At 54.8% G+C, this 23313-nt stretch overlaps 9 protein-coding genes across 9 annotated transcripts; 3 read left to right on the top strand and 6 right to left on the bottom strand.

Annotated features, from left to right (window-relative positions):
- Positions 1–366: 366 nt before the first annotated feature.
- On the top strand, positions 367–1419 carry BBA_07320 (subtilisin-like protease PR1F; the record flags this gene model as incomplete). Its single annotated transcript, XM_008602417.1, has 1 exon — positions 367–1419. One exon carries the CDS (start codon positions 367–369, stop codon positions 1417–1419), a length of 1053 nt encoding a protein of 350 aa, XP_008600639.1.
- Positions 1420–2112: 693 nt separating this feature from the next.
- Positions 2113–3267, bottom strand: BBA_07319 (uncharacterized protein; the record flags this gene model as incomplete). Its single annotated transcript, XM_008602416.1, has 1 exon — positions 2113–3267. One exon carries the CDS (start codon positions 3265–3267, stop codon positions 2113–2115), a length of 1155 nt encoding a protein of 384 aa, XP_008600638.1.
- A 2713-nt stretch (positions 3268–5980) lies between these two features.
- Positions 5981–8512, top strand: BBA_07318 (hydrolase-like protein; the record flags this gene model as incomplete). Its single annotated transcript, XM_008602415.1, has 2 exons — positions 5981–7559; positions 7605–8512. 2 exons carry the CDS (start codon positions 5981–5983, stop codon positions 8510–8512), a joined length of 2487 nt encoding a protein of 828 aa, XP_008600637.1.
- Positions 8513–8920: 408 nt separating this feature from the next.
- Positions 8921–10918, bottom strand: BBA_07317 (cell cycle control protein; the record flags this gene model as incomplete). The annotated part of the gene is made up of 1 exon (XM_008602414.1): positions 8921–10918. The coding sequence occupies one exon, from the start codon at positions 10916–10918 to the stop codon at positions 8921–8923; it is 1998 nt and encodes a 665-aa protein (XP_008600636.1).
- Positions 10919–11599: 681 nt separating this feature from the next.
- Positions 11600–12832, bottom strand: BBA_07316 (amino acid permease; the record flags this gene model as incomplete). The annotated part of the gene is made up of 2 exons (XM_008602413.1): positions 11600–12606; positions 12670–12832. 2 exons carry the CDS (start codon positions 12830–12832, stop codon positions 11600–11602), a joined length of 1170 nt encoding a protein of 389 aa, XP_008600635.1.
- An 809-nt stretch (positions 12833–13641) lies between these two features.
- Positions 13642–15249, bottom strand: BBA_07315 (endonuclease/exonuclease/phosphatase family; the record flags this gene model as incomplete). The annotated part of the gene is made up of 1 exon (XM_008602412.1): positions 13642–15249. The coding sequence occupies one exon, from the start codon at positions 15247–15249 to the stop codon at positions 13642–13644; it is 1608 nt and encodes a 535-aa protein (XP_008600634.1).
- A 780-nt stretch (positions 15250–16029) lies between these two features.
- BBA_07314 (extracellular dipeptidyl-peptidase Dpp4) lies at positions 16030–18550 on the bottom strand (the record flags this gene model as incomplete). The annotated part of the gene is made up of 2 exons (XM_008602411.1): positions 16030–18365; positions 18499–18550. 2 exons carry the CDS (start codon positions 18548–18550, stop codon positions 16030–16032), a joined length of 2388 nt encoding a protein of 795 aa, XP_008600633.1.
- Positions 18551–19685: 1135 nt separating this feature from the next.
- On the top strand, positions 19686–20660 carry BBA_07313 (Nitrilase/cyanide hydratase and apolipoprotein N-acyltransferase; the record flags this gene model as incomplete). The annotated part of the gene is made up of 1 exon (XM_008602410.1): positions 19686–20660. One exon carries the CDS (start codon positions 19686–19688, stop codon positions 20658–20660), a length of 975 nt encoding a protein of 324 aa, XP_008600632.1.
- Positions 20661–20726: 66 nt separating this feature from the next.
- BBA_07312 (sugar transporter) lies at positions 20727–22546 on the bottom strand (the record flags this gene model as incomplete). Its single annotated transcript, XM_008602409.1, has 3 exons — positions 20727–21112; positions 21242–21943; positions 21991–22546. The coding sequence occupies 3 exons, from the start codon at positions 22544–22546 to the stop codon at positions 20727–20729; spliced, it is 1644 nt and encodes a 547-aa protein (XP_008600631.1).
- Positions 22547–23313: the final 767 nt, after the last annotated feature.

The following is a 23313-nucleotide window of genomic DNA, read 5'->3' as shown; positions in this document are numbered from 1 at the left end:
CATCAGCTCGTGCGCGGCCCTTTGGACGGTAGCATATCGCGCATGGTGCCTGGTCCGTAATTTTATCATCCGAATCATTATTTTGGTCAAGATGTTGAATTCTTCCTGTGCTCATTTTAGGCTGTCGCTTCTGTGCTCATTATAGGCCGAGCGACAGCCGGAACAAGGCTATTGCTCTCTTTAGAGGTTTCTTTTAGCATACACGACAGAAGAAGTCTAGCCGTTGGTTGCGCAACTCTCTTATAAAGCGGCCCGCCCGCCCCAAGTATAGCTAAACCCCCAGTCTGGTCAGCGGCCAACACTTTCATTCGTTTACTTCCTAAACAGTCGCTCCCTACTCTCTACAAAAAAGTAGCACTTTGCAATATGAAACCTTCAGTGGTGCTCGCTACTACGCTTCTGGGGCTGGCTTCAGCCGGTCCGACCCCAGCGGCCGAGCCTCAAGTCCAGCTCAAGGCGCCTTGGAACCTGCGGACCATTTCGCATCGCGAAAAGCCCAAGTATGCCATTGTGAATATACTCCGCAACTTCAAACACTACTATCAATCCTGGACCAGCAGCGAGTCATACTACGCATATATTGTTGATTCGGGGATCCGAATTACACACAAGGAGTTTGAGGGTCGTGCTGAGAATTTTTGGACTGCCTACCAGACCAGCGACGGCAAGGACGACTTTACAGACTCGACTGGCCATGGCACCCATGTTGCTGGCATTGTTGCTTCAAAGACGTATGGCGTGGCCAAGTCTGCCAAGGTGGTCGCCGTCAAGGTCACAAACGACAAAGGACTGACGTCGACGGCGACAATTATCAAGGGCCTGGAGCAGGCCATTGCCGATATTGCCAAAAAGGATCGACACAATAATGCCGTCATCAACATATCACTCGGAGTGGAATGCTCCCAGGCCATGAACACCATCATTGACAGGGCGTATTCTCGCCGTGATGCGAGCTACAGAAATCCAGCCGGTATTCTAGTCGTTGTTGCCTCCGGCAACGAAGCCATGAATGCCAAGGAATGCTCGCCCGCTTCAGCCCGTCAGGCCCTCACCGTTGGAGCGATTGGGCCTAACTGGAACGTTGTGAGCTGGTCCAACTTTGGAAGCAGTGTTGATATCTTGGCTCCTGGAGACGATATAACCTCGCTTTCCAGCAAGAGCGACACTGGGACCATAACCCACTCGGGTACTTCCATGGCTTCGCCTCATGTTGCCGCCCTGGCTTTGAACGCCATGTCCGTCTTCTCCAAGATAAGCACCCAAGTCCGTTGGTTCCTGGTGGAAGAAACCGCCACCAAGGACAAGGTTCAGGGGAACCTTCGTGGCGCGCCTAATCGAATCGCCAACAACAACAACAGCAAGCAGGACAGTTGCGCGCTCAAGGATCCCAAGAATGAAAAGGAGGACGATGAATGTTGAGCGGTTAAGATTGCCGAGATAATATGGCCGACCCCCGAATTGCAACACTGCATGTCAGCGTCTTGATGAACTTGAACAACATTCCCAAGACTCGCTGCATCTTGGACAGGGTTAGGCTGGACAGACAGCTCCGTGATGTGTGGATATGTTGCATCTCAACTGCACAAAATCACGTTGCACGTCGAAATATTCTCATTAATACGAGTTCAGTGTCATTGTTGTTTGCACTCAGTCTTTGTGACTCGCTTGATGAATCGGTCGACTTTTCATACGGCTCCGTACCAGCCTAGCTATCCTCTCTTTTGCTCGAGTAGCTCGACACTACCCCTTTATTAGAGTTCTCACAGGTCCTCGTGGTATTATAACAGCTTGAATAGATGCTCAAAGACTATACAGTCGTTTCTAGCGAGTGTGTTCCCCTCTATCTGAGAATTGGCTTGGCTTTCAGGAAAAGCTTGTGCCATCTTTAAATATCTAGACTTCAAGACTTGAGCGTACTTGTATTTTGTTCTCGGTGGTGCACAACTTGTGCCAGCCGGAGCGGACACAATCCGTCGTTGGCCATCCATCTCACATTCTTTTTCAGTTGATTCGAGACAGCGAGAAAGGCGACTTGTGTGTTTGGCATTCTTGAATTTTACCACCTTCACTGACATGGACCCAATTTGACTTCGCCGTTCTCCGTACTTTTCACTACGATGACCCAAACTTGACCGAGATGCTCCCCGAGCTCGCGCCAACTTCCGTGTGGTGCATCGGCGTGCCCTTGACGCCCGTCACTCGATTGCGAACCTTGTCTGTCTCGACGCCCTCTCCTACGACCGCCACGCCCCCCGAATTACTGTACGCCTCCACCGTGCCCTGCCAGCTGTCTGGGTAGGCGACGCGGACGCTGCCGCTACTGGACTTGTGCTTGCACACGAACCCCGTCTCGTCTGCCTTTTCCGCGCCCGCCGATTTTTCTTCTGGTGCGGCGGCTGCGGCGGCGGCAGCTGCGACAATGGTGATATTCTGCGATCCGCTGTTGGTGGTGCTCGCAAAATCGGACCGCCGATCAGGGCTGTGGTCCGCGAGAAGCGCCGTGAGATGCTGCGAGCCACTATTGGACTTGGTCGTAGTGAACCGGGTCATGCCGAGGACGCTGCGGATGGCGCCCGAGGAGGTCTGCAGCACGATGCTGGAATCGCGGCTAGGAAAGTGCGTGCGCGCGCTGACGGCGTCGAGGGCTGCATTGATGCGGAGACTGCCCGAGTTGGTCTTGATGGACAGCTTGCTCGCGTGAGACGGCTTGTCGAATAACGGGACAAGGGTCAGGTTCGCAGAGCCAGAGTTGGTGGATACGTCGAGGACGTCCTCCATGGGAAATAGGCCACTGACGTTGCCGCTATTGCTGCTCACGATAAACTCTCGCGCTGGCACGAAATCGACATCGGCAAGCGACAAGTGCGTGGCCGTGGCCGGGACGCTGGGCGCATCGAGCTCCAGATTGATGTTGTAGTCGCCCGACTGTAGATGCAGCCGCCCTAAGCCGACCTCCTTGGACCCCTTGGGCCAGCGCAGATATATCTGCACAGGCTCTGCGCTGACCGTGTTGATCACAATCGTCTGCGTCTTGTCGGAGCATTTATTCGTCACGTTGTGCGACATCTTTTCATATGCGCAGACGTCCAGCACGGCAGGTGTGCTGGCGGACACATGCTGAACGTGAATGGCGCCGGAGCGCGAGATACTGCTGGCGAGAGATTGAAGAGTGGCTAGCAGTCCGCCGCCGCTGTTTTTCGGTTTCTGCCAGATGTGAAGGGTTTGCTCGCGCCCAAGGACAAGGGGTATCGAGATGAGTGTCTCCATGGTGATGGAATGCGGTCTTTCTTGTTGGGTTGAACTTGAATAGCTGACGCCAAGTAGATGGTTATTTGGAACTTGTGATATAATCCTTCTGGATGGTTAGCAGGCTCGGTGCGTGGCTCCGCGTCATCAGCTGAGGACGCTCCGCAGCCTTGTGTGTAGGGCTGTGCAGAATCGGAAAGGTACTGAAAAGGAGCTGCGTAATGCGACAGATAGCAACGGTGCGGCAACGAAAGAACTAATTCTTTCTCCTGCAACGCGGCACCGAATGTTTTCGAAGGGGATCTCGGCGAAATTGAGAAGAAGAGGGGACTTGGGCGAGTGGAGAGATCAATGGCGGTCGTTTGTGAAAAAGCTGCCGGCTGGCGGCGACGGCCGGCATAAAATCATGGGAAACACTGTGAATGGCATGACTGGGAAATAATGGATATATGAGTACCTTTCAATCCTGCATCAAATTCGATGGCGTGCAGTTCCACGTCAGCAGAGTACGAGAGCTGAAATTAAATGGCGGTTGACACTCGTGAACGTGTACGTCAACCCTCTGCTTCCGCCACTCAGCCTGCTCGCGATATTTGGGGCCCGATACTGGACTCCCATCTATGCGGGTATTTTGGCTGATCTCAAAGGACCGATGGAAATCTTATGAGAGGTCTCGGAACTCATACCTATTCCCCACGTAGCAGGTCAATACCAGATTATCATGGCTTGATCGAGTAGCCTCACCTGCTTGTTTGTTGTGCATCAAGCCAACAAAACCGACAGGGAGAAGCATGACTCCTAGACAAGACAGCAAAGACGCAAGAGCTCGAAAGACTGAATCACAGTTTTACCTGCCGACATGATTGGCAGTGATCTGCAGATTGTGGCATGAGCGGCGAGCCGCATCACTGCCGAAACGGCTCCAGCCGAATTCGGAGATGCCCCTCCGATCCCAACGGTCTCGCCAAGACTTATTCGTCTCAGATCACGAAAGAAGCCAAAAGGCTGGAAGTCATGACAGAACAGCTTGCTGTGAGCCATCACAAGAGAAAGGAAAAAGGCCGACACATTTAGTTTCGGAGCCTTTCTGCCTCACGTCTCCGTAATTGTGGCAAGCTTTTGCAAAGCTAGTGCGACGATGAGTCCAATGTGGGATCATGTGCCGATGAAGACACATCAACTCATGCGACGCAGAGTAGGGGGCAGGGAGAAGAAAGAGAAGCTCAATTCGCCATGACCCGCCCTACGATCTCATGCCTCTATGTCTCGGAATCCTTTGGATACCACAGGCTCTGCTATGGGCCGAGCGAGTCTGAGATACTCTCCGAGGGACAGCAAGACAGCTTCACTTTGAGAATGAATTCGCCGTGGACCGCGCATAGGAATGCTGGCTCTCACATTCCTGTTCACCCGCCACCAAGATACATTGTGCTGCATCTGCCTCACCCGCACTGCTCCAGATGGGTAATGCGATCGACAACCAAGGTCGATCTCTTTCCTGAGCCAAATATTTGATTGTCGAATGATTTCGACTAGAAGCACTCAATTGCCCAATGCGTTACTTTTGCAATTGTTTGGCTTTCGACTTGAATTTTTTTGCCAGCGCGGGTGCAAAGTCGCGCAGGACGGCCCTCATGACGGGTTGCACCAACGGTCGGCGCCATGTCGAAGGTTTCGTTCCCGTGCTCTGTCTGTGATTTGCGGGTACGAACCGATCATGGAACCTAAGTGGCTCCTACACCTTGTCATGCCAAATGAATGCATTTCCGCGTATGAAGCTGGCTCTGTTGGCCGAGCTCGGCGAACTCACTAAGCTCGCGGCGAGATGGCTGCATATTTCTGCAACAGATGCATATGATGACGCCACGGAGCGTGCGGTAGTTATTTATGTCTTATTTATGGCTGCATAGTGCATGCCGGGGTGGGCGGTGATGGGACGTCCAATTTTGCACGTCAGGGGCAATACCACTCTGTACCTGCATGGATTCATGGGTGTGGCTAATTTAGCCCAAACGCCCCTCGACACGAGACCTTTTAGTTTATCTCTTCTCAAGGCTGTTGGCAACTTGTAACGGGCTAGTCAACTGACTAACTTGGGTAGTTAGTTGGTTGCTGTCGGAATCACGCTTATATCTGGCAGCGCCTACTTGTCTGTCGTTTCGTGTATAGACTAGTCAAATCACCTCTTCTTCTGCCTCCCCCCCTGGCGTTTCCCTCCATCATCATCATCAAGACAATTCGCCAATTCACATTGCCGCCCCGCGAACATCGGGCCGCGCCTCCATTTGCTCCATTATAGACCGGCCTGCATATATCGTTCGCCCTGCGACCCAGCACCGGCATCCCTGCTTTGATAGCCAGACAGCGTCCGAGCTCAGGAGCAGCCCGCAATCCGGCAATCCAGGCACCGCACAGACTTTGGCTTGCTAGGCTTCGCATTTTGGACAATTTCTGCTCTTGGAGGCAAGGACAAAAAAAATCCAAGACCGTCTCTCGTGCCGCTGTTTACTTCCCCTCTGTCGCGCAGTAGTCTGACATGCACGCAACGCTGCCGGCGACGTTGCCAGCGCATCGCCACTCGCCCTGCTTTATTCGTCGACTATAACTGTCCATCCGCTCTTAACCCGCTCCGTCCGCCTAAGAGACACCAGCCCGTGTCGTCTCCATTGTGGCTCCTTTGCGGCGCGCATGCCTAGCGAAACGCCTCCCTCCTGACCTCCCTCCTCCTTGCATCATGGAGCGCGATCCGTCTGACGGTCCCCCTATCGCCGTCCCGACCCGAACTCACTCTCATCGCCACGCTCTTCAGCGCTCCAATAGCACTCGATCCAAAGTTTCCGTGTCTGCTACCCAGCCGAACCCTGGCGGCAGCCCAGAAATCATCTCCGACCTCATCTCCAGCCTCAGTACCTCCCACTTCGATTCGCTCCCCCTTGCCGGCCTGCCCAGTCCCTCTCGATTCGACACTCGAACAGCCGCCTCTTCCGACACAACTGACCTCATACACGACGTTGCCACATCCCCCGTTGTCCGCACCTCGAAGCCACCCTCCGGCTACTCTTCCGTGACCAGTCCCAAGAGCCCCCGAGCCTCCTCTACCGACGGCTTCCGGTCCTATCTTCGTGGGAGCAGCCTCTCTCGCGCCTCGTCCTCTGCTTCCCTGACCTCTCGGAATGATGATACTAGAAGTATCGGCAACCTCTCCATAGAGCCCGGATCTGCCCCCGATCTTGAGCTGCGTCCGCGTCGCTCCCACGACAGCTGGGGTAAGAAGACCGGTCGTCGCCAAAAGGAGATGTTGTATATGAGCTCCAAAGAGCGCCTTCGAGAAAAGGACATTGACCGCAAGTGGCCCGGTGCTACAATGCCTTCAGCCAGTGTTGCGAGCAGCATCCATAGCGGCGGACGAGCCGATCCCTTTCTCGCCGAGACGGCCATCCGCGAAGAGCCCGGTCACACCAACGTTCGCTGCTCGAGCGACTCCTTCAGCGGCATCCAAGCGATTCCCAACCGTGAATCTAGCCTGCGAAAGCCGGGACACAAGAAACGCAACAGCGCTCGCCGGTCAAGGCAGAATAGCGAGTCAGGCCCCATACCCGAGGGTGCAGAGTACAGCCGCGGTGGTGTCATACCACGGATAAACCATAAGCGCGGCGAGTCCGACGCCGGACGCTCCTTTTTGTTCGACGTGGATGAGTATGCCGCCGTTACACAAGCCCTCGACGATCAGTACGAGCGTGAGAATGGCCGCCCGGAGCCGTCCCCCGACTACCGACAAAAGTCTTTTCTCGACGACATTGACCACGAAGGAGCCCCCGCGCCCGCCATCTCCAACGGCCGCCGAGCGTATGCGCGAGAGCACAATACAAACGGCCGCTTGAGCCCGTTTCCTTCCGTCGACCTGCGCCAAAAAGGGAGCGGTTCCAAATTGAAGCGTCTGTCTGGTGTTGCTCCCATGGCTCCCTCGCGCACGAGTGAACACTCCGAGCGAACAACTCATTCCATTGCGTATGAGCGACCTCTGTCAGCAGACTCCATCGACGACAATGTCGAGTCGTACCTATGCTCGCCGAGGCTATCACAAAAGATCAAGCACCCGCAGACTGGAAGGGTGATTTCATTTTCCGAAGTCGGTGACGCCGAAGGCTCCGCCGTCTTTTGCTGCGTCGGCATGGGACTGACACGGTACATAACCACATTTTACGACGAGCTGGCTTTGACGTTGAAGCTGCGTCTCATTACTCCTGACCGTCCAGGCGTCGGTGACAGCGAACCCTACGCCGACGGTACCACGACACCACTGAGCTGGCCAGGTATTATGCCTTGCTCCCAATTGTGATTTTCGCTAACATGTCTAGATGACGTCTATGCCATCTGCCAGGCTCTTAAGATAACAAAGTTTTCCATACTTGCTCACTCTGCCGGGGCCATCTACGCCCTGGCGACCGCCCTCCGCATGCCGCAACACATTCGAGGCAAAATCCATCTTCTTGCGCCATGGATCCCTCCTTCGCAGATGAACGTTTTTGGTTCGTCGCAAGAACCGCCCACCCACGCCCTTCCCACATCCCAGCGAATCCTCCGCGCGCTGCCCACGCCGATCCTCAAAGCCGCCAACAGCAGCTTCATGAGCGCTACAAGCTCGTCCATTACCAGCTCTTTGCCCAAGACGAGCCGACGCACTAAGCGCAAAGGTAGTGGAAAAGAAGGCCGTAGCGTCACGCCCTCTGAGCGAGAACACGCCGAGCTGGCGACGTTGGATGGGGGTGATGGCGCCGGCCTCGTCCCTACGCCTGACGCCACGGAGAATATGGACCGCATGCACCCACCACAAAGCAGCATGTATGCGAGCGCGGATCCGGAAGAGGCCGCGGACAAGGAACGCCAAGTTACGTATGACACGCGTCTGACACACGCCATCTGGGATCTCGCCACGACGGGTGCTAACCCGGCCGTCGACCTGCTGGTGTGTCTGGAGCGCCGACAGACGATTGGCTTTCGGTACGTGGACATAACGCGGCCTGTTGTGATTCATCACGGCAGCAAGGATAATCGCGTGCCGGTCGACAATGTCAAGTGGCTGGGCAAGAGCATGCGGCGGTGTGAGGTGCGCGTTCTTGAGGGCGAGGGACACGGGCTCATGGCGAGCGCAACCGTCATGGGCTCGGTGCTCATGGAGATGAGCAAAGAGTGGGAGGATTGGATGCGTGTGACGGGAGATGATTCCCGGCAGCGAGAGCGTGGACGGCGGACATTGCAGCGGTAGCTGACGGGTTTTTTTGTAACCTACCTTTTTTTTTCTTTGCCATTGTCGCTTTGGATCTGTTATGGTATTATGTGTTGGATATCCCCAAGATTAGAGTACTTTTTTTATCACGGACGGCACTGATGTTGTCATTTCTTTTTTTAATTTTTTACCCCGGGCGGTTCTATCTCACTTGTTTAATGTCGTCGCTTGGATGCTTGCTTGGGAAAGCCGGAGCATGTCATGATTGTTATCTGTTATTATAGGCATTATAACGACCAGCCGCATCATTATGGTTCTAATCATATACCCCAACTCTTGCTTCACCGTGGCCATCAAGGCCAACTCTGCCCGCTTACTCTCGTAGAATAACTCGCCTTGTTCGCTCTCTCTCTCGCCTCCCCAACAATTTTTTTTTTTTTTTAGCTTCTACGCATCTTCAGTCAACACCCGCGTCCAGTCATATTTCCGCCACTCCTTCTTGAACCCTTCCACCCTCGGATCCGCTCTCTGCCACCGGCCCTGCTTCCTAACCACGTGCGGCTCCGCGCCGACGATGCCGCCAATGACCTCTCGCGCAAACACGTCCCCGCGCGGCCAGCGCCCTGCATCTTCCACAATGTGGCCGAGCCCGCCGTCCAGCGTAAACCACACGTGAAAGTAGGGCATCTCCTTTGCAATGGATTTTCGAAACGCCATGCGTCCGAGTCCTTGCCGCGTCGCCGCCGCCCCGGTATCGATAATCTTCTTGTGCTGCGCCCACTCTTCATCCGCCGACAGAAACGCTTCTTTAAAGTACGCCGGCGCCGTGGCGCCCTCGGCATACGGAATCGGCACGGCGCTCATGGCCGCGTGGCGGTGTCGTCCCGGCGCCGCGGCATTTTCGTAAAACAGCACCTCGCGCCCCTGAGCGTGGTACATGCGCGTCAGGCTCTTCATAAAGTTGCGCAGCTCCTCCCACTCGTCGTCGTCGCACTCGAGCAGGTTGCGGCGGTGCGTCGTGGGCACAATCACGGCGCCGCCAGACGACACTTCGGGCTCCGTCGCGAGCGTCAAGAACACGCGCGTGCCGAGCGCGAGCACGGGCGCGAGCGGCGGCGTCTGCGTGTCGTCGCGGTGGCACAGCGGACACGTCTCGAGGATGCGGTTCAGCTTTTGAAACTCGTGGACGGCCATGTTTTTCAGATTCATCTCGCTCTTGTGCACGCGCTGGGCGAGCTTCTCGGCGTTTTCGTCCATGTACTCGAGGTCGTCGTCAAACTTGCCGTCCTTGGCGATGCGCTCCGCCAGACGCATGCCCTCGCCGCCGGCCTGGCCCTTGGTGCGCCGCTCCTCGCGCAGCATGTCGTCAATCGTCATGTCGTCGTTGGCGACGACGGTGCCGCGCTCGCGCCCGCGCCGCGTGTTGTCGACCGTCTTGACCTCGTTGCGGATGTGGCCCGCCAGCAGCCGGCTGTCCTGGCCGCCGAGCACGACGGACTGCTGCGCGGCGGCCGAGGATGCAGACGCGGCAAAGCCCGCAGCGACGCGGTTGTACTCTTCTTCGAGCTGCGCGGCGTTGGGCGCCCGTCGGAGCTTGGCCCTCATCAGCTGCGCGCGGAGGCGGTTTAACGCAGTCTGGTCCATTGGCGCGACGACGGTCGCGGCGGCCGTGGCTGCGGGTGGTGAAGGGGAAGGTTGTCGTGGAGGGGGTGACGATGGCTTCTGTTTAGCGAGACGCTCTTTGTAAAAATCGCCAGTCGGCTTTTCCTTCATGCTGTAGCCCTTGCCGTAGCTCTTGGCCCGATCTAGCTCCTGCTTTTCTTCTCTGGCGTCGTCAAACTCCTGCAAGCTGCCGAAGCGCTCAATCGCAATGTCCTCGACCGGTCGCCCCGTCTCTTCCGCCATGGTATGCACGCCGCGCAGCTTGGTCATGCGCCAGCTGGACCCCGAGTCGCCAAATGTGTAGTCGACCACGCGCTCTTTTGGCTCGGTCGATGGTTCTGCTGCGGCAGTCTGTTGGCTGAGACCACGATTAATTTCGCGCACCGAGATGACACGCTCTGGCTCTTTTGGTGGCGTCTTTTCCTTGGCTGCCGGCCGGTTGATGTGCTCAATATCGAGGGCGGACGGCGCCGTCATCCATGCATCTCGAACGAGCTCGCTGCCAGCATCTTTCGATGTCTTGTCATCTGCCTCCTTGTGTCTTTCGCTGCGATCTCGGTCCCGGTGTCTGTCGCCGTCTCTGTGCCTGTGTCGTGAGCCATCGTCGTCGTCGCGCGACCGCCGCCGCCGTTTGTGTCTGTGGTCGTCGTCCTCGTCGCGGTGGCGCCGGCGGTGACGATCGTCGTCGTGATGTCGGTGATGATGCTTCTTGCGATCGTCGCGGCGGTCGCGCTTGGCTTTGTCGGCGGCAAGCTGCTTCTCAAACTCGTCGAGGCCGTCCATGGTAGTGTGCAAGGATGAAGTTGTATTTGCTGAAGCTACAGACAGCTAAAAGTTTGCCCCACTGGCACTGGAACGGTGATGGCATGCATTGCTATTTATCAACGAATTAATCGATAAGATCTCACATTAATTTAAGGCGCTTTATTTTCAATATTGGTACTTTGACAATCACTGTCCTCTTTTATGAGTCTAAAAGTTGACACGGCGATATCGCACAACCTCATCGCAATCAAAGGATCGTTCTACCTCTATTCGATAGCCTCTTACGCGAGGCACCATCTTTATCCATATTGCCCAATAAAGAATCCCAGACACCAACACTACAAGGCACGAAAGAGGCACAATAAAGAAAGTCTCTCGACTGAGGGAGGACGCAGAAGGCGAAATGAAGGGCCCTACGATCAATACGCCGTTGACCAGCAGATATAAAATCGAAATGGGCAGATATGTATGCCACGGCGACTTCCAACGCTCCGTTTTGTTCCATTGCAGGTAAATCAATCCAGCCGTCAGCAGAATATTGATCCATGCTCGGGGATACACAGACCTGTCCTGTTAGCTCGTCGTCGACGGTCGTCAAAAGTAGCACTTACAGTTCTATAATTGCATCGTATGAGGAGCCTAAAGGCGGCGCAACGATTACAATGACGGTGACTGCCCAGTGAAGTAAGAGCTTATCAGTTAGCAATGGTCGTGGTCGGTCACTGCTGTACGTACCGACGCCGCCGGAGCGTGATGAGGCTTATTTGACGCCCAGAACCTGCCAAACGGCAGTATTCTCTCCTTTCCCAGCTCCTGATTCAGCCGCGAGTGGGCAAAACTCGTCGCCAAGACACTTCCAAGACTGCTGACTGCCACAAACACAGGCAGCGCCTTGGCCGCCGCGCTCTTCCCAAACATGTTCTTGAAGAAGAGCGCAGCGACCAGCAGCTCCGACGTTGCCAGATCCAGCTTGCTCACGGCGGCAAAGTAGGCAATGTTTGCCAGCATGTACAGCACGGTGACGATTCCAACCGCCAGCGGCGCCGCAATCGCCAGCGTCCGGCGCGGGTTCCGCACCTCGCTCAGCACATAGTTGGCGCTCTCCCACCCGCTAAAGGTGTATGTGATGCTCAGCAGCGCGTTGACATATGCGTGGAAGCCTCCGCCGCCGGCACCGCCGTACCGCGCCATGTCCGCCCGGGAAAAGGAGTGCTCAAAGTTGTGCGGGTCGTCGGTGCCGCGGTAGCCCGCCAGCGCGGCCACGCCCGAAAAGGCGACGACGAGCATCACGACCACCTTGAACATGCCGACGGCATTCATCAGGCGGACGCCCCATTGCGGGAGGAGACTGTGCAGCAACACGGCAAAGGTCACGCAGCCAATGCCGATGGCGCGCGCGGCCCACGTCTCGCCGCTGACGGTCGAGCTGCACGCGTCCACGATGAGCTGCCCAAAGGCAATGGCGTTGCCCGAGGAGAAGCCGAGGAGCACCATTTGCGCGGCGAGGATGCACGTCGTGAGGTGTTTGGGGCGGCGGTAGATGCGTTCGAGGTAGTTTTTGTCGCCGCCGGAGCGCGGAATGGCGAGACCGAGCTCGAGGTAGACCGACAGGCCACAAAAGGCCAGGATGCCGCCGACGAACCACAGAATCAGGGAAACGCCGACCGAGCCTGTCGCTCTGAAGACGGTCGCCGGCGCGGAAAATACTGCTCCCCCGGTCGTTGGTTAGCATCGTCGCCCAAGGTCTGGGTTGACAGGAAACCACGTACTTCCAGTTCCAATCATTTTATTGATGATGAGAAAAGACACGCTCACGACTCCCAGCTTACGCTCGTCACTGTAGGCGAAAAGCTGGGCTTCGGTATCGGCCTCGTGCCCCCTGCTAACTTCCGACTTGACCGACCCATGACTGTCATTGCGATCAGAGCGCATGTCGATATCCCAAAAAAAAAAAAAAAAAAAAAATCAAAGGAAAATGAGCATCGCCTCGTCTCTCTCTCTCCCCTCTCCTCCGGAGAAAATCAGGGTGCAGCGATCGCCCCCTATATGTAGACCGTCTTCTTGGGAGCCAAGTCGTCAGCAAACGCAGAGCCAAGCTTTGCTGCTTGGCCCAGCGGCTTGGCCAAGGTTGGCGCCGAGGTCTCGCTAGCTTTTCATTAATTATAGCGGCCGCTGATGCTGGGCGGCGCAAGAACGGGCTTTTCAGCGAAGAAGCAGGCGCCAAGAACAAATGGGCAGAGGCCGTTGCGAAATGGTCAATTCTTCGGGCTTCACGCCAAGAAATTGGCGTTGCAAATAAGCTTGGGTCTAGGTCTTGGCCAAGTAACGACTTGTGACAGCAAACAATGCACAATCAAAAGACTTTTGTCACGAGTCAAATCATGTTGTATTCAAAGTTGGTTTATATTATGCTGATACCCATCTCTATAATTTTGTGTTGTCTCGAGTTCTTACATCTCAATATTTCATGCCATCTTATGCGTGTCTAATCTGCAACCACCATCAAATCCCAAGCGCCATGTGCCCAAAACGCCAAGAAAGCACCTTTACTCTCGGCATCACCTCATGTGACAAGAAGAAAAATAAAGCAACACAACAATAAAAGAAAAAAAAAAGAAAGAAAGAAAGAAAAAAACAAAAAAACAAAAAAGAAAAAAAGAAGAAAAAAGAAGAAAAAAACTGTCGCTCAAACCCCAAAACAGACTTGGACCCCAGCCTTTCCCCCCTCCCCCTTGTGTTCATCAAGATTTGTCCTTGCCCGAGTCAATGAATTCAAACGTCGTCACCGGCGCCCGGTGATCCGACGGCCACATATTCTTCCAGTGATTAGGAAACATCTTTGGCTTTGGAATGTCCGAGGCCCACTGCTCCGAGTCGACCATGCGCAACCCCGCGCCCGCATAATACACAAAGTCGATGCGGTCCTGCGGCTCCGGCCTACCCCCATGCTCCGTGTTATTCTTCTTGATAATCGACCAGGTGAATCCCGGATGCGTCACCGGGTCCGGATGCGCCTCGCGATACACGTCCTTTAGCCCCGCCTCGGCCATGATCCGCGACGCCGGCCAATCCACCGCCCCGGCACCGCAGTGCATGCCCGCGCTCGCCTCAGTGTAATCAAGATGCGACGGCGAGTGAAAGTCGCCCGCGAGCAGCACGGGCACCTTGTCCGCGTTGGCGAGATATGGCTTCATCGCGGCGGCCAGCTCCCGCGCCTCGGCGACGCGGCCCGAGTCGTGCTCGGCCTGCAGCACGGCGGCGCCGTCTTTGCCCTCGAAGCAGAAGCCGTACGGGCCGTAGCTGCTGTGCCGCTCACTCAGATGCGCGGCCCAGACGATGACGTCCTGGCGGTCGCCGTCCAGCGCGATGCGCACCGCCGCCGCCTTGCTCGTCGTCGCGTTGATCGTCTCGACAATGGGGTACCGCGAGATGATGGCCACGTCGGCCGTCTGGTGCGCATACCAGCCGAGGCCGCGCGCCAGCCGCAGCGCGTGCGTGCCCTCCGTCTCCTGCAAGCTGACGACGTCGACGTCGGCCTTGCTGATCTGGTGAATCTGCCTGGCGTGAAAGTCGTCCACGTTCTTGCCGCCTTGCCACAGATTCAGGCTCATGACGCGGATCCGCGGCGCCAGCGGCTCGTGGGCCTTGCGCAAGGGAATCACCACCTCAATGTAGTGGTGCAAGCCGCGACGCGTCTTGACCTTGACGGCCAGGTTCGTCGGCCGCCGGGAGTGCTTCGTCGGCCTGCCGAACAGGATGCCGCCCCTGGTCGAGTGCGCCCAGTGGTCGCCGTTGCAGTAGATGAGAAAGTAAAAGTTCTTGACGTCGCTGGCAATGTTGACCATGCCGCTCATGTCGTAGGTCCAGTACTCGCCGATGCGCGCGGGCCGAATCGTCTGAATGAGGGTGTAAAAGCGCACATTGTCCTGCTTGCCCGTGTGAAAGTCGACGGGCGGCACAATGGGCACGTAGCTGTCGTTTGCCATGAGATAGGCCTTGTAGGGACCTGGAGGGATCTTTTCCGTCTCGAGGCGCACAGTGCCTTTTTCGCCTGGAGCGTATACCCAGAGGGCAGGGTCCATGCCTTTGGTGCCGTTGACGGGCAAGCCGCCATAGTCGTGGAAGACGCCGAGCCAGTTTGTGTCGGAAGCGGTGTCCGATGTCAGGTTGTAGTAGAATGTGGTGGGTTTCTTGTAGTACTTCCATGTCAGCATATTTTTGAGCGGATATGGCTTTTCTTCTTCCACAGTCGCAGGTGTGTAGTTCCAGATGGGCCCTTCGGCAGCGATGGCGGCCAAGGGCATCACAAAGGCGGTCACAGCCGCGGGGAGCCAAATTGACAAGCGCATCGTGGCGATCTGTAGCTGGTATCTGAGAAGAATCAAGGGCTGTCGTGTGAGTTGAATAAATTGCTACAAGAGCTTGCGCTATGCAGTCGTAGAATTGTAGTCGTAGAAATCTAGTCGTAGAAATCTAGTCGTAGAAGAGGAACAGTTCGAGATTAGCCGGTACGCAACCTGCAATAACACGGCGGGATGCTTGTGGTTTTAAAAGAATTATCAAGGTTTCAGATTATTTTGCAAAGTTTACCGTCTTCTACTTCGACAAGACATAATACCACCCGCAGACGCCATCTAACCTTGCGCACGCCACTATCCAAACTCTGAATTTTGCCATCACCTAGACGGCATCACGACCCGAAGGATCGTCTTCGTGCAAAGTCCTGGTTTCAAGATTTTACAGGAAGGAACCCCACCGGAGGATAGATTCTCTTCTTTGGGCAAAGGATACCATCAACAAGCCACGAATTTGGCTCGCCAAGGATGAGTGAATCTACCCAGAGCATTGCGAAATTTAAAGTAAGCCAAAGGTCATTTAAGCCGCAATTTCGAGACACTATTATGCCACAAACCATGGATAGTGGAGCTTTGCCAGTTTATTATAAAGATTAACTTTGGACGTGGCAGATGGCGGCTAATATGCGCCATGGCTGTCAAATCTTGCACGCCACACCTGATTAAAGACCGAAACTTTTTATGCGCACTCCACAATCGCAAATTTCTCCTTCTGTTCGTTTAAATGTCGTATTATTAGGTCAAATGTGCATTGTCCCCAGTGTCGCTCCTCGCCTATGCCCTCTCTCGTCGACTCCATTGGTGCACTAGCCCTTTGTCTTTTCGTTGCACCTCATCCCACAGTCGGGCCGTCAAGAATCTATATAGATAGGTGCTCGCTTGATTATAGCTAATGCTATGCGTGCTATCGGTAAAAGGCACCACCTTGAGTTTGGAAGGCGACAGCTTAGATCCCACCAGTAGGTCGACGAGCGCCGCCGTGTTCTGGTAATGAACATTGTCGTCGCCGGTGCCATGCATGATGGCGACACCGCCCGCAATGCTTTTGAAGCCATCGACATTACGGACCGCCGTCTGGTTGTAGCTTGATTCGTTGTCTTCCAATCTCTTCATGTAACGCTCCGTATACACAGAATCGTACAGACGCCAATCCGTGGGCGCCGTGATGAGGCCAAACGTAAAAGCACCAGAGTCGGCCTCAACAACTTTGGACGTGAGGTAACCGCCAAACGACCACCCCCACATGCCAAACTTGTCGATGTTGATGTAAGAAAATCGAGAGGCAAGCTCGCGCGCGGCCCAAATCTGGTCTTCAGCCTCCAGGGTACCAAGCTGCTTGACTACGGAGCACCGAAATTTGCGGCCTTTGCTAGACGTTCCACGATTATCAACAACGTAGGTGATGTATTCGAGCTCAGGGTCGGATCCAATATACGCGGCCCAGTTGAGACCGGCATAGCTCTTCTTGACGGATTGCGAGTTGGGCCCTCCGTAGGGATTGAACAGCACCGGGTACTTTCTGCCGGGGTCAAAGTTGGCGGGCAGTCTCTGCTGAACGTTCAGTGAGAACCCATCCGGATGCTGTAGCTCAAACCAAGTCGTGTTGGGAAGTTTGTACTGCTGTGTCTTGTTGTAGTACGCTTCGTTGCTCTCGAGCGTACGCAGAGGCGTGGTGCTGTTGATTGACACAAGCTGTTGGTACGGTATCTCAGGCCCTTGGTATGAAAGGATATAATATCCACCACCTTTCGAAAAGGAAGCGCCGTAATAGGCGGGTTTTGAGTCGTCAACAAGTGGTGTCGTCTTCCATGTTTCCCACGATACGCTGTAGAGGTGCGCCTCGGTACTATGACGCTTGGATGCCACGAACGCAACCGTCTTTCGCTTTGTGTCGACCTTGTTAATGCTTCGAACTTCCCAGTCCCCAGAGGTCAGCTGGATAGACTGACCGCCCTCGACAGGGTAGAGGTAAAGATGCGTCCACCCAGACTCGTCAGAGGTGTCCACGTAGTAGGTAGAGTTCGAATTGGCCCTCAAGCTACCAGCAAAGCGAACATTCTTCTCATTTTCGAACCAACCATCGGTACCGTTTCGCTCGCGGACAACTTTGGACTCGCCAGTGCTGGTGTCAACGGTAATGTGCTTGTCAAGGTCCTGTACTCGATTGAAGGCACGGTAGATGAACTTCTCGTGCGTCTTGGTGACCCATGCCACCTCGCCAATAATGGTCTCATCTCCAAAGGCATCGATGGGAATATTCTTGCTCTCCCTCGATTTCACGTCCAACAGGTGAAGGCTCACGCGGGGATTCGTGGTGCCGACCTTGGGGTATCGCAGTTTCAGCTCTTTGGGATAAACGGGTGCATACTCTTTCCCATTCATAAAATATGGTATCGTGTATGTGCCGACACCCGTCTCATTTAGGCTGAGATATGCAATAAACTTGCCGTCGGGTGAGTACCAGAGTGCCGAAGCGGCGGAAAGAACCTCTTCCTGGTACACCCAGTCAGGCACGCCGTTGAATTGATCCGGGCCGCCATTTGTGGTGATGCGATGCACGGTGCCGTTGCTGTCGCGCACGTGCAAATCATTTCCGCGGATAAACGCAATCGAGTCTCCCGTGGGCGAAAATTGGGCAAACTGAATGTCGCCAGCCTGGTTCTCGACCAAGGCGCGCGTCTTGCCCGTCGAGGTATCGAGAATAAGATAGTCAGCCAATGATGAAGACCGGTACTCCTTTGTGGCATTGACGGCGAATAAGACTGCGTGACCATTGGCGCTGATCCAGTAGTCGTCCATGTCATCGGGAATCTGGCTCTTTTCGACAAAGACTGTCGAGTTGCCCGTAACAATGTCCTCTCGAACCAGGTCGCCGTCAGCGTTGCGAGAAATGTATTGCCCATCTTCGCCGCCGGTCGACGTCCACGTAACCTGCGTCGTCTTGGGTCGCAGGCGAGGGGTTGGCGTCGTCTCGTTGTAGCTAAGAAGACGCTCACCGCTCGACTTGGCAGGGAAAGGTAACTGAGCTGCCTGGATGCCATGGGCAGCAGCCACGGACACAACGAATGCGATGCACACCTTCGTTTTCATCGCTTCCTGTAAGGATGATGCTAAAAATGATCCGAGTAACGATGATGAGAGGGAGATTCAGACCGCAGCCCCGACGACGGCTGTGCACTTATAGGCACTCCGTTGCGTGACACATCATCCACCGACTGCTTGATTACCTGCCCTCAATGGTACCATTGCCAGCCCGGTTCACGGCTTGGGCTGTCTTGGCCGAGACGATGTCCATGTTACCTGCCCGTTTGGGAATGGAACAGTTTCCGCCGCCATCCGCCAAGGTGATGGTCAATAGAGCCGGGTCCTTGCGTCATTGATGTTTGCTTCATTTATTCGGCCATTTTCGATTTTGGTTGTATGTCTCGGGTATTGAGACTGATAAATTTCGAGAGGTATTTGCTACGAGTCAGTGCGGGGATATGATGTGCATTCCGCCTTTATATTTCCTGCCTAGCAAGACGCTGCCAACTCGTCACTAGTCACTAGTAAATCAGAATCAGCACTAGTAATGCTTACCTGCAGTGTGGCTACTGATTTCATAAATGGGCATATTCCTTTTTGTTTTGATGATCTTGTCTGCTTTTTGCAACATTCTCCTTATGCTTGACCAACTCATCAATTCAAATAACATACGGGATGGCAGTTGTCTTCTCTTGTCGAGTCTAACTTGACCTTTGCAACTCACTGTCACCGTTTTGCCTATGGTTCCCTGGTCAACCCAAAGCGCTACAGCTGATGGAATCGCGAGCTTTGTTGAGGAATATCCGGCAGTTGATGACTTTGCCAGATTTTGAGCCACATAAACATTAGCTTGCCACAACAAGGTGGCTTCGGCATCGAGCCGAGATTGCATGCAAGGGCGACTTGAATGCAAGGGGGCGCGTTGACTCGACAAACGTCGGTGTTGTTGGAGTAACATGACAATGCGCGTCAAGATAAAGCCGGCATACATGGCCGATCATTCAATGGCTGATAGAAAATATGAAACATTCAAGTCAAGGACCTGGCACCGTATACTGTGCTGTGTCAGCCGTCCATGATGTCGAAGTTGGCGCAGCCTACACTATCAATCACCCAGCGTGACCAATGTCTGGCGCTAACATGTCCAAACGACGCTCTATAATTACAAGTCCCGTATATGTATCGTTACATTCAACAAGAAAATACATACAATACCATAAAAGAGAATATACCACGTGGTAACCACGGTCGTCATTGTCCCAAAACGGCAACTCCGCTTCTTGTATCAGCCTCACTCCACGATGAAGCGGCGCCGCACGCCAACAAGAACAAACTCACCACGTCTATAAAGGACAGATATAATCCGTTTATTAAGCCAGAAACTTTCAAAAGCCATTCCCGACATCATGGCGACCCCAAAAGTGGCCGACCTGCGCATCGCCACCGTGCAGTTTGAGAGCATCTCCGGCGACAAAGCCGCCAACCTCGCCACCATTGCGCGCTTCGCCGCCTCTGCCGCCTCTCATCACTGCCACGTCGTCGCCTTTCACGAGTGCTGCATCCCCGGGTACACCTTTGCCGCCCGCCTCTCCTTCCCCGCGCTCCTCGCCGTCGCCGAGCCCGTGCCCTCTGGCGCCAGTACGCAAGCGCTCATTAGCATCGCGCGCCACCACAACATTCTCCTCCTCGCGGGACTCTACGAGCGTGACGAAGATGAAGGCGATAGCGGCAGTAGCGTCATCTACAACACGTACGTCTGCGTGTCCGGCGACGGTCTGCTTGCGCGCTTCCGGAAGCTGCATCCGTTCATTAGTCCCCACCTGCGCGGCGGCCGCGAGCTCGTCGTGTTCGATTTGCTCGGATGGAAAGCTGGCATCCTCATCTGCTACGACAACAACGTCGTCGAGAATGTGCGCGCGACGGCGCTGCTCGGCGCCGAGATTCTGTTCGCACCTCACGTCACCATGTGCACTCCGTCGGCTCGGCCCGGCGCCGGCTTCGTCGACAAGACCCTGTGGCAGGCGCGGGACGCAGACCCGGCGCCGCTGCGCGCCGAGTTTGACGGAAACAAGGGACGCGCGTGGCTGATGAGGTGGCTGCCGGCGCGGGCGTACGACAATGGTATTTACGTCGTATTCAGTAACCCGATTGGCATGGACGACGACCAGCTCAAGAATGGGTGCAGCATGGTGCTGGATCCCTTTGGCGACGTTCTGGCCGAGTGTCGAGTCCTGGGCGAGGACATGGCTGTCGCGGTGTGCACGCGTGACAAGCTGCAAAAGGCTGGTGGGTTTCGTTATCGTCAGGCGAGAAGACCAGAGATTTACGGGGAAGTTCTTGCGCGGGAGCACGATTCACAGCTCAAAGTTGCGTGGATGTAGCGCTGGCGTGGATAAAATTGAAACTGCCAAGGGGGTATATCTATTCAAATGATCATCGTCACATCTTTATGCGTGGTCCGCTGTATTATGCGCGCCAAAATACTTGTCCAGCTCGCTATCCAGCTCACTGCCTTCAATGTGACGCATCTCCTTGGCGCGCTGCACCGGGCTGACCTTGTCCACGTAGGCGCTGGCAAAGATGACGTCGAGCTCCTCGAGACTGCGGCCCTTAGGCTCCGGGAAAAAGAACCATACCATGGGGATAATAGCAGCGTTGAAAACAGCAAACATGATGTATGTGCGGTAGCCGAGGTTGGCAAAAGCCGGCGGAGTAATCATGACAATCAGGAAATTGGACAGCCAGTTGGAGCAGGTTGACAATGCGTTGGCCTGGATGCGGATGCGGAGGTTGGTGATTTCGGCGGGGTAAAGCCAAGTCATGCCAAGCCAGCCTAGACAAAAGTTAGATTGGGTTGCGAGTTAGTAGGAGGTTGTAGACTTGCCAATGGCGAAGAACGTGTTGAAAACGAAGAGGAAAACAGTCGCCGTCACTCCGTAGGTGGTGTTGAGCTTGGGCGCACCGTTGGGGAGGGTCGTTCCAGTAGACACAGTGCCGGCAAGGATTGTCATGGATGCCATCATACCGAAAGCACCGAATAGCATCAAGGTACGGCGACCAGTTCTTTCGATGAGTGGTAGGGCGACTAAGGAGGCAAGAAAGTACTCGGTGCCGTTGGCGGCGGCCAAGAGGCGTGACATTTCTGCACTGAAACCCAGGGAATTTTCAAACAAGAACGTCGCGTAGTAGGTGATTAGATTGATTCCACAAATTTGTTGACCAAATTGGGCAGCTACACCGATGAGCGTGCGGCGCAAATTCTGCGACGCTCCCCCAGTGAGTAGTTCCTTGTTGTTGAACTTGCCCTGCGCTCCTTGGGCCTCGATGCCGTCGATAATGGTTTGCATTTCCTGTCGAGTCTCCTCATGGTCGATCGGCTTGCCAAGGAGACGCCCAGTTACCGCGGCGGCTTCGTCCATTCGTCCGTGCATGGCCAGCCAGCGAGGAGACTCGGGCAAGTACATCAGACCCCACATGACGATGAGGGTAAAGAAGCTCTGAAAAGCAATGGGAAATCGCCAGCGAACGGAGCCTTGCAAGAAATAGAAGCCAAAGTCAACCCAGTAAGCAATCATGATGCCGCCCGAAATGAGCGCACCGGAAAGCATAATCAGAAAGCCTCGTTTGTGGGGACGGGCGCATTCCGACTGCCAGGTTGGAATGGCTGTGAGGATTAGGGCGTGACACTCAAAGAACATATAAGTTACTCACTGGAAGTCACCATGCCATTGCCGATGCCACCAACGACGCGTCCGGCGACAAAGAGGCCGTACTCGAAGCACGCAGCCTGCATAACGGTACCGATAATCATGATCAGACTGCCCCAGAACGTCGACGACTTGCGTCCCCAAGATTCACCATAGAAAAATACCAAGACGGCGCCAAGGAAGCAGCCAACTTGATAAATGGCCACGCCAGCAGCCTGTGTATTCGCATCCCCAGTGCACATATTAGGGTCAGGGACTGTCGCAGCGTCATCGAGCCAGCAGATGGGGTTGGCCTTGTCACGGGGCGTCATTAGAGGAAGATTCTTCTGAAAGTCGTCCAGCGTCAGCAGCGCGCTCAGCACACCCTGATCGTAGCCGAACATGAGAAAGCCGCAGGATGCGATGATGCCAATGCAATTATTCAGCATCCTCCCTTCGAGCAGCTTGCCGCCAACCGTCCATTGCGGAAGGACAAACATGTCGAGAAAACTGCTCTTCGTCCCAGTCTTTTCAATCGATGGCTCTTTGCGTGCAGAGCTTGTGTTGTAGCCTTCAGTCATATTGATGCGGCTATCATCCGAATCGCCAGACCGTTCGTGCTTCTCGGTGTCTGCTATGGTAAGTTAAGCCGCGGAGGTAGTGCGATTTACAGGCTGACAGTGATCAGTAAACCCGAAGACCTCGATTTGGGATTGTTGGCATTTTGTATTCGGTCACAATCTCATTCATTATTAAAAGTGCCAAGCCATGCTGTGGAGGAAAATTGTAGCGCATTGGGTCTTGGCTGAGGTCACAAAGGCATCTGTGCTGGAGTATGACCCACGATCCGATGCGCCAGTAGTCTCGTTAGAATATGCAATGGCCCATATTTAGAAGCGGACTGTGTTATTCTTTTCTGGGTGGCTTTCGGCCGGTCAATTTGTGTGCTCGCAAGCTGGTCGTGGACGGCGAGCCCAAGCAGGCTGATAACCAAAGGTGTTTCGAGAGGGTCGTATTTTGTGACGCAGTCGACCACCGTGTGCCTAGGTAGCACCACTTATACCTGCCGTTATAGCCGTATTCCGATTCGAGATATAAACTTCTCTCGACTTTTATCGTAGCGTTGCCAATTCTGACTTCAAGTTGACCGACATGGGTGGATTAGGACGCCGGTTGGTCCTCGCATCGCATAGAGATTTTGCAAACTAGAATCTTAGCGTCAGCCGCGGGATGCCGTACAGGGCAAGCCGGGATCGGATAAGGCTTTTTCGCGCTCATGACAGCCAGCCCGTGGTTGGATTCGATTCGGCATCATCGAATGAGCGTGCTGGGGCCCAGTTTAATGACG

The sequence above is a fragment of the Beauveria bassiana genome (assembly GCF_000280675.1).
Source record: "Beauveria bassiana ARSEF 2860 unplaced genomic scaffold BBA_S00024, whole genome shotgun sequence".
NCBI lineage: Eukaryota > Fungi > Ascomycota > Sordariomycetes > Hypocreales > Cordycipitaceae > Beauveria > Beauveria bassiana.
The sequence above is the reverse complement of the archived record's forward strand: the minus strand, read 5'-3'. Positions and strand labels throughout refer to the sequence as shown.